This window comes from Hesperophylax consimilis, chromosome 7 (genome assembly GCF_061612785.1).
Source record: "Hesperophylax consimilis isolate HC1 chromosome 7, BYU_Hcon_1.0, whole genome shotgun sequence".
Taxonomy (NCBI): Eukaryota; Metazoa; Arthropoda; class Insecta; order Trichoptera; family Limnephilidae; genus Hesperophylax; species Hesperophylax consimilis.
In genome coordinates, this window is record NC_142842.1 from 2419915 (window position 1) to 2433975 (window position 14061).

A 14061-nucleotide genomic window follows, 5' to 3' on the forward strand; every position below is an offset into this window, starting at 1 on the left:
AGAGAGCCGTCCTGTGGATTTATCTCTTGAATTTTCAAATTCCAGGTGAAATTTACGTGCTCTTGAAGTTTTTTTCTGATGAGGGCTTGGATTCGGTTTATAGAAGTTTTCAAGGTGGGATTTTGATATTTTTGCCAGTGCCGGCGTAAGATATTTTTTGTTTTAATTAGGTCTTTTACTGAATTTGGGAGGTTTTCCTTGAAATTTATTGGGGGGGGTGGGGGGAGAGGTTTTGAGGCCTCGTCATTTGCGGACATTATTGTCTTTGCGAATTCGTCAACCGCTGTATCTAAATCTGAGGGATTTTTAATATGGGGATTTATGGATATTTTTTCCCCGACTCTGTGCGAAAAGTAGGTCCAATCAGTTTTTTTGTTAATTTTTGCAGGGGGGGGGTAAGAGAATTCGTTGAGAGTTAGCAACATGGGGTTATGGTCGGAGGAAAGGTCGCAGATGGTTTCGATACTGTATGCCCAGGATGATTTGTGAAAAATGGCGATGTCTAGTACGTCAGGTCTGTGTCCGATGCTAGAGAAAAATGTTGGCTCTATGGGTCCTGCAATGTTTATGTCGGGGTGAGAGTTGGCAAAGTCATGTAGGATACGTCCGTTTTTGTTGGTAAGCCTACTATTCCAATCGGGGTGTTTTGAGTTAAAATCCCCCGCTAGAATAGTAGGCGTTTGTCCATCGAGAAGTAATTCAAGATCCGACTTTTGTAAAGTCTGAACAGGTGGGTTGTAAATTGAATTAATTCTCAATGGACCTGAATGTTTCGTGAATACAGTGATGGAGGTACTTTCAATGGTAGTCAGGGGGGGGGTGATGTTATGTTTGTGGGCGATTTTAGTTTTCACGAAGATGGCTGTGCCACCACCCCGTGAGTGTAAACGGTCGTTTCTGTACAGTGTGTAGTTAGCGATTTTTGGTGTGTGTGAAGGATTTAGGTGTGTTTCATTTATGAGTACTATGTCTAAATTATGTGTGTTGGTGAAAATTCGTAGTTCGTGCATGTTTTTGTCAAGACCATTGGCATTCCAGAATGCCAAACGTAGCGCGGAGGGCTTGGTAGAATTAGCCATTTAATTGGTAAAGAGAGAAATGATTTGAGGGGCTGCTATAAAGAGAATCGAGAGGTAGTCTGCCGGCGAGGTGGCAGATTGGAATTTAGGGAGTAGATCAGCGATGAGTTCAGCGGGGGGAGGGGGTGGGGGAAGGAGGGGGGATTTGGTGGGGGGGGTTTAATTCCTGAGCATAGGAGGTGGATGGTTGGATTGGGCGGGAGGTGAAAGTGATTTGGGGAGGTACCTCAGTTCGACGGGGCATGGATGTGGAGGGTGCAGGGCGTTTCGGGCAGTCTTTGAAGTTGGCCGGGTGAGGGCCGGCGCAGTTGCCGCAGGTAGCCGGGCCGTTTTCTCTCTGCTTCAGACAGGTGGCGGTGAAATGGGGCCCCGCGCATTTGACGCAGCGGGGGGGGAGATGGCAGCCTTTGGCGGAGTGGCCGAATAATTGACATCGGTGGCATTGAGTAGGGGCTGATTTGTGGTCGAGGAATTCTGCTTTGATGCGAAGGTGGAATATGTGGGTGATGTTGAAAATTTGTTTTCCCTCTTCGCCGTGGGTGAGCTGCACGAGGACCATCGGGACGTTCGTGCGGTCGGGTCCCGACCTCATCCTGGAGACGGAGATGGCCGGGAGACCGAGGTCCTGCAGTTCGAGGAGAATCTCCTCCTCCGAGATTTGTGTCGGGATTCCCCTCAGAACTGCCTTGGTGGTTTTGTCCTCGTGCAGCTCGAAGGTGTGGAAGTCGGTTTTTATTTCCTCGAGCATTTTGGTGGCTAGTCGGAAGCTGGAGGAGTCGGCGGTGTGGACCACCACACCCGTCGGGATGGCTTTGGCGTGAGATATTCGCACACCGGCGTTCTCCAGCTTCTTTCTAATAGTATTCCAATTTGAGTCAGATTTAATGATGATGGGCGGGATTTTGATGGGACGTCGGGCGGGAGTCGGGGTGGTGGTGGTGTTTGTAAGGTCTGTGGTATCTGCTCCGTCAGTGGTGATTGTGTCCGAGTTTGTGTCGTTAGAGGAGGGCGGGGCCAGGGTCCGGAAGCGGTTGGTGGTAGCGAGGGTCTGGGGAGGCGTTGGCGGTTTTTGCTTTATCGGATTATTCGGGGTGGTCCAGAGAGGCGGGAAGTCCTTGGATGGTGATGGAGGTAGCGCGGTGCTGCTTGCCAAGCTGTGGTCTGCGGCGGTGGAGGTGGAGGCGGAGGTGGTGGGCGGTTGGGTGGCGATGGGCGGGGTTTTTCGTGGGGTGCCTGAGAGGTACGTGGTGGCCGAGGGGTTTACCCCATCCGGGTAAAACGTCCTTGGGTGCGTTCGTGTGACTGTTCTGGATAGGTTTCTCATGTACGCTTGGAGAGCGTCTAATGGAGGATCCAGCTTCTCCAGTTCCAAAAGGTATGTTTCCATTTTGTGTAGGTGTCAGTGGGTAGTGATGCAGGTCAGGAGGGTTTCGGCAGGTAATGGCGGGGCACGGGTAGGTCGTAGGGCAGAGTAGGATGGAGAACGTGGTCAGGGAGCGCAGGTGGTCAGTGGTGTGTGACGCCAGGATAGTTGGACTGTACAGTATTTGGTGGACTGTATTGGCTCGCAGAGCGAGTCGGTGAGCTCAGAGAGCGCAAGAAGGACAGTTACAGTGGGAAAACGAATTTTCCAAGCAAAGTCTCTTTTTTCCATTTTATTTTTTATGTGGCTGCTTATATGCAATAAGCCTGACTCGCACCCGACATTGGGCTGTGAGTCAAAAAGTGGTGGGGGATTCTATCCGCGCCAGTAATGTGTTTATATGCCCCGGCAAAATGTCGCATATTCATTTTGCCGGTGGCATAGCCGAAGGTAGACGCTTGAATTTGCGAGTTCGTAAAGATTTTGAAGGCTTACATGAATAACAATTACATAGTTTAAATGCATAGTAGTTATAAGAATGTGTATCTTGACAGCTAGATTTTTAGTTTGCCAAGATACGACAAAAAATAAGAAAAGTTTGTAAATAAAAGTGTAAAAATGATCTTGAAGCGATCATTTGTAAATATCGTTATGTTAGTATTTTTCTCAGGTCCCCCGTAACATAGTGTCATCACTATCATTATCATCTTCCACGTCCTCCTCTACAGCAGTCAAAAAAACTGTTAATGCATTTCTAAGGACCTGGCTTAATTCACCATTTCCTTCCTTAAGTGCTGCATAAGATCCAATTCCATGTATAACGTCTTTTTGAAATTCATTTATCAATGATAGAAAGTAAGGCTTATTAGCTACTTGGGTGTCTTGTCCTCCTACTCCCTTATAATTTATCACAGACTTCTTTCCATTAAGACGATCTCATATTCCAGATGTCCTTCGAATTCGGAAGGGGCGCGGCCTATTGGCATGGGTTATAAAAAACTTGAGAACCAATAAAAGAAAGCCGAACCCCAGACTTATATTTAACCAACTACGCCCATAAACGCACACTGGTAAAATTTGTCAAAAATCCGGTATAATATAATATCGGCATAATGCATAACTCTTCCATTTATCATATAAGGAGATGCACTACGTCGTGTCATATTTTAAATTGAGCCGCTACCAATAACAACCCTTACTTAGATGGCGATAAGGTTTAAATTCCCGCTTAACACCATCCGCCTGTTTTGATTTATGCAAGAAAAAAACATGGCCAAAATTTGCCTTTTATTTTATTTTGTGGATGTTCAGGCATAAATATTTGATTTTTTTAAATTATTTTATAAATAACTTCATTTGCCACATTATACAATAAAATCATCTACAAAAATAAGTTCGTAAGTAGGAGATTTTGATCTTTAAAGCAGTTTTCATAGGCCTCATACATTATTTTTTTCTGGGCTTATAAAAAGATTGATCTAAAAAATACTCGATTATTTTAAAATTCAAGATGTATTCTACTCGCAGTATTTAATTAAAGCATCTGAAACATTTCTAGGCGACCAAATTTTCAAACAAAAAACACATGATTTTGCATTACTACGTATGGAATAAACTAAAAATCTCCAAGGCTGGAAATTTGTTGGATGAAATACTTACTCAATTTTAATTTAAAATAAACCAAATGCTACGCAAAGACAAATTATAAACATAAAAATGAAATAAAAGCCGATGTGAAGTAAATCACAATAATAAATGCCAATTGTCTCAAAATTTTATTTGGAAAGCAATCAACTATGGTATCAATCTATCGATCAAAAGTTTGTCTTATTGGAGATTTACATCATTATTCTGGATAATTGTGATCCCTAAAAAAGTATCTAAGGACTCTCATGGTCTTTTTTAAGCCTTATAAATGAATTCACTCGAAAAATAAACTTAACCCTTGGAACCTTTTAAGACTAAATACGTCCCAAATTTCGTTAAATTTTACCACTGTGCGTCGCTTCGGTACGCAGAAGCGCGCGAAATTTGAAATTGGTTTTACACTCTACACTCTTTACTCTTTGTTTTGTTCAGGTGCGTTATTTACATATTTTTGGCAGAAAGAAGTAATAATAAATTATTGTATGGTTTTTTTTTAAATAGTATCATATAAATCGACTAAATTAAATAAATTACAATACCTAATTATATTTAGGAATTATTGAAACAGCAGTATTTTTTAATCTTTTTTAAGGAAAGATTGCGTAGAGGCCTGTAAAAAACATTTAGATAAGTATATTACAAAAGACATTGCATGCATCGAAAATTAAAAATTAATTCCTACTCCATGAGTATATTTTACCTAATAGTCTAATCGTGTTCGATAATTATAATCGATGATGACCGATTTATAATATTTTTTTTGTATATTTAAATAATGATTGTAATTTATTTTATTGTGCGGTTATTTTGCAATGTATATTTGTTATTATTCATTATATATACCTTTCTGTTTGATTTCTAAACATAATAACATAAAATAAACAAATATTTCTTGCGTTATTGTTTTTAGGTACCTAATTATGAAAAAAATTATTTGAACTAACCCCAAATATTCAAGCATATTTTTGTATTTTGTTTTAGGCCACTGAGCGTACCCAGTTTTTTTATTATCTTTCCTCCCCATTGTATAAAACTAGGAATTAAAAAAAAAACGATTACACGTAAACTGATTTTAGTTGAAATAATTTCACAGAACAAAGCGGCACTAAGATAAAGAACGTCTTTACCCCGTCAGCGCCGGGCGGTAACTAAATACAAAAGCGTGTAACCCTTACGTAGACGGCATAGAGTTTATTTCACAATGGCAAATTCAATGGTTACCTCCCCGAAAATCGATCAATATTCGTGTAAAAATGAACAACGCGAAAATGCATATTTTGTTTTATTTTGTGAAGTTCTGGTACAAATTTGAAAATTTCCTTCGATTATCAAATAAAAAAATGAATTTCCCACATTATACAATAAAAAAAATATCCGAAAATGGGTTTGTAAATGGGATATTTTGCACTAGACAGTTTTTTTTAGGCCTGATACTTTATTTTTTTCTAGGCTTATAAAAGGTCTTATCAAAAAAATGATCGATTGCTGATAAGCCCAAGATGTGTTCTACTTGCAGTATTTAATTAAAGCATCTGTAGTATTTCTAAGCAATCAAATTTTCAAACCAAAAACATCCGATTTTGCATTACTTGGTATTGGATCGCCTTAATGGTGATTTGCATTTGAATACATAGAAATGCCAAATTGGGGTAATCTGTTCCCATTCCGGCGATCTTATATCCGATAAGCTTATCCTCTTTGATCAATTCAATATATTTGGTGAATAACTTGATCTCAGCTCCTATCTTTGCATGTTTCCTAGACAGGGACTCCCAAGGAAAATCAGGAAACTCACTTATGGAATCACAGATCGATTTGACCCCTGTTAGGTTACGATACATGACTTGACGAACTAATGGTGCGATAGCAACATTTTCGATGTTTAATGACTCAATTAATGTAACCATATTAGCAAGAAGGATATCAGGTGTTAACATCGAGTGTTTGAAATAATACTCAATGTAAGACCACATTCCTGTGATTAGGGGGACATTAAGAGTAACTCCTAAAGTTGAATCAGATGGAGAAAACTTCTTCAAGCTTGTTCTCTTTCTCTGTATGTAATCATCATTGCTATTGCCTGCCTTTTTGAATGATACCAGTAGTGCCAATAGGTTCATTTCTATATCTGCCTTAAATGTTCTCATAAATAGAGCTGAGACATACATGATAATCTCATCTAGGTTATAGAGAGTCTCCTTATCATTGATTAGTCCCTTGATAAAAACAGCTTGTTGCTGACTAGGAAGTCTCGATGCAGGGTAAATCCGATTCAGATCTATGTAATCATCGTCGAACATGTCAGGCTGATCATTAATGAACGTAACAATAGCCGATATCCCCTTCCTTAAAACCACCTCCAAATCAATATTATTCTCATCTGACTTATTGTTTAAGTACCCAGAAAATACCTCAGCAAGATAATGGGCCTCTTTTTGTTCATTAAATGATTGAGAAATCAGGTATGAAACAAGATTATCTCGAGAAGCCTTGAATTTTCCATCATTGTGGGAAATTTCAAATCCCTTGTACAAGTGCCTATACGAGTACACATGTGGGGACTTCTCCTGTCTAGAAAATAAAGTAATCCAACCGAATTTTGCTGATGTAGGGGGTTGATAATCAATGGCTGGTTTATTTTTCCGTGATGATGATTATGATGATCACGAGGTCATCCTTCTTGATGGGGATGACTGGCTGTTGCCATTTTTGGCGAGCAGCCAGAGTGGGGAGATATTCGCGGAGCCACCGTCTCAAGAACATATCAGCGAGTTGTTGGCTGATACGCCACTGTGATGCCAACGTATTGAGGCCTCACTTCTAGGGTTCCATCATCAGGCTGAGGCAGTTTGCACCGTTCGCGCGGCCATTCTGCCTCGTCTGAGGTCAGGAAGGCTGGCCCACTGAACCATCGTCCAGAGTGCGAGAGGTCAGGAGTGTTGACGTCTCGGGTGCCGATGTCTGCCGGGTTCAGTTTGGTAGGGACCCATCTCCAATTTGCAATGTGGGTGAGCTCGTCGATTTCGCCGAGTCTGTTGGCCACAAAGGCGGAGTAGGTGCGTGGATCTGTGCGCAGCCAGCACAACACTGTCGTCGAGTCTGTCCAGAATACTGTTCGCGCAATGTTGCTGCGACATTCTTTTTTCAGTGTTGCTGCCAGTCTGGCCGCCATGAGCACGGATTGTAGCTCAAGGCGGGGTATTGATAAAGGCTTCAGAGGGGCCACCTTGCATTTGCTGGCCAAAAAGGTGGCTGTTGTGTTTCCATCAATCTCCTCGGTATGGTAGGCGACCGCACAGCATGCTTGTTCTGAGGCATCACAGAAGAGGTGTAGGGTGACGAAGCTTTCTTTGTTTTGTAAGCAGCGCCGAGGTATGGCAACTTTGCAGTCTTGCAGAAGTCCTAGCCAGTCCATCCACCTTTCGTTGTGTTCAAGTGTGATGATATCGACCTATCCGATGTTGGATCGCCAGACAGCTTGTAGTAGAATCTTCGATCGGACCGTGAGGCAAGCGACGAAGCCCACAGGGTCGAAAATCTTCATAAAAATACTGAGCAGCTGGCGTTTGGTAGGCCTGCTGATCAGTTCAGGATCGGCGGCATCTCGAAATGCGTATAAAAATTGATCGGTGACCGGATCCCACAGAAGTCTGAGGATTCTCTCGGTATCTGCTTCTCCGCTGCTTATAGTGATGGCTGACGTGGCTCGGTCTATAAGCGGGATAGTAGCCATCACTGAAGTATCGTTGGAGGCCCAGTTAGTTAGGTGGAACCCTCCAGTTGACAGCACCTTGGCAACAGTAGTGATGAGTGCTGTGGCTTCGGTTGTAGTATCGACCGCATCCAAATAGTCATCCATATAAAACTTCGTAGCGCCAAACATCATTGATGACATCATGTAAGTACGTGGTTCTTGTTGAGGTGTAGGTCTCCATAAGAACAACTGTGACTGTTGATCTTAACTTTTGATTTTCACTTGTAAAAACATCTCCTTGATGTCGGCGGCGAGAGCAATTTTTCCCTCTCGGAACCGGAGTATGTTTCCTACCAATGAAGTCAGCAGGTCAGGTCCAGTCAGCAACTGGTCATTGAGGGAGGTCCCTCGGCAGCGGCTGGCAGCATCAAACACCACACGGATCTTGTTTGGTTTGTTGGGGTTCACTACGGCAAAATGCGGTAGGTACCATTTACGGGCAGAGGGTTTTTCTACCTCTCGATCCGTAAGTTCACGTGCGTGGCCTTGTGTTATCAGTCCGTTGATTTTGGCTGCATAGGCGGTTGCCAAGTCCTTTTCCTTCAATAATTTTCTCTCCAGAGACCAGTCTTTTTAATGCACATTGCCGATTGTCAGGCAGTGTGATGTTATCGTCTTTCCATAAAAGGCCGGTTTCCCATCGGCCGGTTGTCAGATGATGGGTGGTATCTTCCATCAGCTGATTTGCACGAACTATGTGTGCAGTTACACGAGAGGCGGATGTGATTCCCAATGAGTCAATCGCAAAATTGTGTTTGATGAGATCACTTATGAGGTCGTCTCTGTGGCTCTCCTCACGCAGGGCCAGTGTGGGAGCCTCATTCTCGTGTTCAGGGGTCCCTCCGCCATGGGTGACCCACCCCAACGCCGTCCGTGACAATATTCGCGTAGAATCACGAACGTCGCGCACTTCCCTCGAGACAATTAGATGTACATTGTCTTGCCCGATGAGAAGTTTAGGGGTGACGTAGCGGCCGTGGACCCTCTGTTCAGGGAGGCTGAGCTGCTGGACGGTGTTTGCTTTGATGAAATACTCATCTGAAATTCCGACGCCGCGTAGAATGATTGGCACGCGGCGGGACGTCATGTCTGATGAGCACATGTTTTTGCTCCGTGCAGCCGTAGCTCACTGGTAGGTCCGGTGGTGCTGAGTTTTTGTGCTGTGGTGGCGTCAATAAGGGTGACAGTCGAGCCCTCATCCAGAAGCGCAAAGGTTGAAATCTGCCGCTTCGGGCCCGACAATATAACTCCCACCACTTTTAGCACGGCACTTGTGAACGTCTGCCACAGTATTGTTATTAGCACGGTAGTTCGGGTTGTGAAAAAGTCGGTGGTGGGGGTATCTGCACTCCCCCACGCCGCACCAGTCAATTAACTTGTAATGTTTGGTATAATGTTTGCCATTGAGGCATACTCGGCACAATCCGGCACTTTTCACTGTCTCAAAACGATAGTTTAAGTCTTTCGCGGCGAAAGTGCGACATTCACTGAGTTGGTGACCATTTTCACCGCACCCTGCGCGGTTATCGAACTCGCGAACTTCACCGTAACTCTTTTGCACATTTTCCCCGCTCCGATTATTTTCTCGATTATTACCAGACAAAATTTGGGGCTTTCGATTATTACCAGACAAATTTTCGGGCTTTCGATTATTTTTCGCGAACTGGTTTTTTTTCACTAGAATCATTGTTAACCCTTAACTGCATAGTGTAACACATCTGATATAATTAGCTTTTTTTAAATTTTTTTTCATTTTGACATCTGTTGGTGGGTTTTGGTATTACAGTATTGTTTTTACATTATTTCTGCATAATAATGTTGTCGAAAAATTACAATAGATTACACACAATAATTTGAAATTTTGATTTTAAACTTGAGAGTTGGAGGTTACAGATTGTGTGCATTTTGATGTCCAGTATTATATCAAAATATAGTGTTTTTTCGACGTGTTGGATCGTAATTATATTATTTTACAAATAATAAGGTACGTTTATGTGTTTTAAATATAAATTTTATGTGTATTATGTATTTTGACAGTCTAAATTTGACAAAACGTTATTATATCATATATGTAACACTATGCACTGAGACCATATTTTGATATTTGTATTTAGTCATTACTAATTATAGCATGACGTAGTTTCAAAATGGCAAAGAGGGGTTTATCCAAAAAGGAGTTGGACGAAATAATCGGCGTTGATGAACAAATGTGTTCAACTAAAGCAAGAAGTTATATGGAACAGTACATGCCCATGAAACCCCACAAATGGGGTTCTAAACTTTTTGTATTGAGTGGCGTATCTGGTTACGCTTATAATTTTGAATTTTATTCTGGACAAGAGAATTGCTTGCCAAGACTTGAAAGTGAACCAGACTTGGGAGCCTGTGGAAATATTGTTGTGCATCTATGTCGCGTAGTACCAAAAAACTTGAACCACAGACTTTATTTTGACAATTATTACACCTCAATTTAACTTTTAAGCCATTTGGCTTGCATAGACATTCAATCTCTTGGGACAGCTAGGAGGAATAGAATCCCTGAAAAATGCTCCACGAGGAACAAGCTCAGAATTTAATGGATCGTATCAAGGCGTTGAAATGTCTAATGTTGTTTGGAAGGATAACAAGGTGGTCACATTACTATCGTCCAATGAAAACTGTTAAACGTTATGACAAAAAAAAGAAAACTAAGGTCACAGTTAACTGCCCATTTGCTATAATAGAGTACAACAGACATATGGGAGGTCTTACTAGACAGTGTCATGGGAAGATATAAAATTGCGATGAGAAGCAATAGATGGTATATGAGGGATGAGGGTGCTATACCACTTAGTTGATATGACTATAGTAAATTCTTGGTTTCTATATAGAAGAGTACAAGATTAAAAAAATGCCAATACAAAAAATATTATGCGTCTCGCCCAATTTAAAACCCGAATTGCTCGATCTTTATGCACCGTTGACTCTAAGTTTACCAACAAACGAACTGGTCGGCCAAGTGGAAGTTTAGAGCCCGTTTTACAAAAGAAGAAAAAAGCCCCAAAATTAAATGTCCCACCAAAAGACATAAGAAGCGATGAGGTATCTCATTGGCCAACATGGCACGAAAAGAGGCAGAGGTGTCGACTTCCTACCTGCAATGGTCTGATGTACTGCCACTGCCAAAAGTACAAAGTCCCTCTATGTTTTAATAAGAACAAAAACTGTTTTACGGCATTTCATTTAAATTAATACTTTCCCCTGTTTTTATTTGTCTTCATTTTATAAGTCATAAATTAGTTCGCTTTATTCACTGATAATTATTTTTGTAACATTAGGTAAGAGCATTTTAGACATGGATGCATAGTGTTTCACATATGATATAATAACGTTTTTCTCAAAATAAACAGAATTTATGGATAAATATTTTTTTAATTATTTTTCCCTATTTTTAATTTATAAAAAGAATGAAAAAATATTTTTTTTTTTTAAATAAAAAAAGTCATGCATTTAAGGGTTAATAAGCATTGTTTTTCCGCGGCAAAAACCGTTCTGACGCGGCAGACGTGTTAAAACTGTTGTCACAAGTATCTCGTTTTTGGGCACTGTTTTTTCGCGAAAACTGTTCCGTTGTTGCAAGCATATGTTCACGGCGTGGGCGGGACCTCGCGGGGTCGACCAAACCGGACTTGGGGACGGCGTTCGCGACGGTCTTGAGGAAGGCGGCAAACTGGCAAATGGTAGCAGAGGCCTCGTAGTGCCGCACTTCCATCAGACACGCCAACCGCAAGGTGGGCGGCATCTTCCCCGCGATGTCACTGAGCAGCGTTGGATTGGTGAGATAGACCTCATTGTTGAGAGAGCGGAGTGATGCCACCAGGTTTTGTACAGTGCCGGGGAAGTCTGCAATATCCTCCAGAGAGGCTTCAATTGTGAGGTGAGGCAGCTTCTTGACTTTGTCCAGCATCAGAGCAGCGAGTGAAGTAGTCCCTCCATATCGTTGGTCCAAGACTGCCAGGATCTCCGGAACCTGAGCAGGGTCCATCAGAAGGGGGCTGACGGCTTCTCGGGCTTTCCCCTTGAGGGCCCGCTGTAGGCGGATCAGGTTCTCGCTGGAAGTCATCCTACATGTGGAGGTGGATTGGATGAACTGTGCCCTCCAGGTGGGCCACTCCAGTAGATCCCCAGAGAAAGGAGGCAGGTCCATGCTGTACCCAGGCTCGGGTATGTTGGGCCGTCTCATCCGCCGTAGGTTGGGGCGGGAATATCGGCATAGAGCTGGTACTGGCTGCAGGTTGGCCATCTGGCCGTGCCGGCGCGCTATACTCCTGTTCGCGCAGTGGTACGGGCGGCACATGTCCAGATGGTCCAGGCTGCGTCCATGGCACGTCCCACTGCTCCAGCAGTCCGGCAGGTGATCTCTGGGTACCCCGGGTGGGGCAAAGGTACGGGCAGCCCAGGGCCAGGAGGTCCAGGCTGCATCAGTACTGGGCATCCCTGAATGGTCCAGGTTGCTGGTTGCGCAGGGCTTGCTGGCCTTTGCTGCGCATGAGATGCGTACCTCTGGTCCACCAGAGGTACAGGTCCAGCTGGCCCTTTTTGTACGGCTTGCCCCTGTTGCATTAGAGGTGCGGGCGGTACGGGGCCAGAGGGTCTAGGCTGCATCAGGTTTGGCCACCCTGCATTGGGCCAGGGAGACGAGGGCGGGGGACCGGCTGGCCTTGGCTGCGCCGCTGCTGCGTACCTCTGGTCCACCAGAGGCACCGGGATCGTTTCGATCGTGTCGACCCCTGGAAGCGCCAGGGTCCTCCTGGGGCAGGATACCCTTTCAGGAGTACGTTGCCAGATCGGGCAGGCACTGCTGCTGCTAGTTTCTCGTACCTCTGGTCTACCAGAGGCACCGGGCTCGATTGGCCGGGCTGCGTCCATGTTGGTGGTGACCTCTCCGGGAGCATCGTCGGTCCAGGAGGGGCAGGGGCTGCTGCTGTTGGAGCTGATTGAAGAGCTGCTTTGAGTCTCAATGTGCTCGGTTTGACTACGAAGCTGTTGTCGCAATGACTCCATCGCATCCTCTTGAGATGATGATGATAGTGGTACAAATTTATGAACAATCTGCCTCCCGCACCCGGTGCTTGGTGAATGTTGGGCACTGGGTGTGCTTTCGTCTCTGCTCGCTTCTGGCGTTGGCGGTTTTCCTGAGTAGGAATATATGGCACGGAAAATATTCCTACAGGAAATATTCCTACTTCGGTAGTACAAAAATACTCCACTGAAGTATAAAATATAGAAAAGATAGGTAATTATTATATAAACAGATTTTTTTTTTGACAAAAACCAAAAAAAAAGATGGCCACTGATGTCTTAGTAGCATGATGGAACTCACCTTATAACTTTTTGTTTATTGATTGTCCACTCTTCTGGTCGCCTTAAACGCTTTCTGCCTTTTCCAGTGCGTGCTGGTACAACTAGAGAACAAATTGATTCACTTATTTTTGGTTAATTTTCTAAATTACCGTTAATAACTCAAAAAAATCACGACCAAATCAACTTCAAAACCACTCACAAAAAACGTGTTTCTTGTTATGGTGTCCATTGCACAGAAAGCAGCTCATTGATTGGTTAAAAAACCAATATGGCTGCCAATTCCATGGCCCTTATTGGTTGTTGGATTTGAGTACGTTTTGAAAACAAACAATTTTGGATTTAAGTACGTTTTGAAATTGAAGACGATTTTTCAAGCTATAACTAAGGATTTAACCATGTTTGGGCACTGAAATAATATTTATGATCCAGGAGAACGTGTTGGCATTTAATGAGTTTTCTAAACTCACTGGGAATAATACATTATTACTTTGTTATCATTTTGTAATGTAATCTTGTAATAAAAAAAAATCTCAAAAAGTCAAAATGGTGGAAACCTTTTGATTTTCAACTACTCATTTTCTCCACTTTTTTCACTTCCACTAGATTCTTCACTTTCACTATCGAATTCAGGCAAATAATTACTAGAACAGGCAGATAAATTATCTGCAACGATTTCGTCATCACTTTCGTAATTTTCAGAATCCATTTTGAAAGGTTTGAAAAAGCAAATATAAATATTATCTCCTCGGAACACAACCATAATTTGCTTTTTAAAAACTGGCACATACTTGTAAATATTTATTATGGTCCGCCTGTGTTTGCCGATACCTGCTTTTGTTAAATTTTCCCGACTCTCTCCGCTCACTCGCACCTAG

General features: G+C 42.9%; 2 protein-coding genes across 2 annotated transcripts; both read right to left on the reverse strand.

Moving 5' to 3' along the window:
• Nucleotides 1–6853: 6853 nt before the first annotated feature.
• On the reverse strand, nucleotides 6854–7504 carry LOC149422145 (uncharacterized). Its single transcript, XM_089633539.1, has one exon. It carries the CDS (start codon nucleotides 7502–7504, stop codon nucleotides 6854–6856), a length of 651 nt encoding a protein of 216 aa, XP_089489665.1.
• Nucleotides 7505–7540: 36 nt separating this feature from the next.
• LOC149422146 (uncharacterized) lies at nucleotides 7541–7948 on the reverse strand. The gene has a single exon (XM_089633540.1). It carries the CDS (start codon nucleotides 7946–7948, stop codon nucleotides 7541–7543), a length of 408 nt encoding a protein of 135 aa, XP_089489666.1.
• Between the last annotated feature and the right edge of the window lie 6113 nt (nucleotides 7949–14061).

Bases quoted from the DNA above. Each gene is read 5' to 3' on its own strand.
- LOC149422145 (XM_089633539.1), bottom strand. From the start codon at position 7,504: ATGGACTGGCTAGGACTTCTGCAAGACTGCAAAGTTGCCATACCTCGG.
- LOC149422146 (XM_089633540.1), bottom strand. From the start codon at position 7,948: ATGGATGACTATTTGGATGCGGTCGATACTACAACCGAAGCCACAGCA.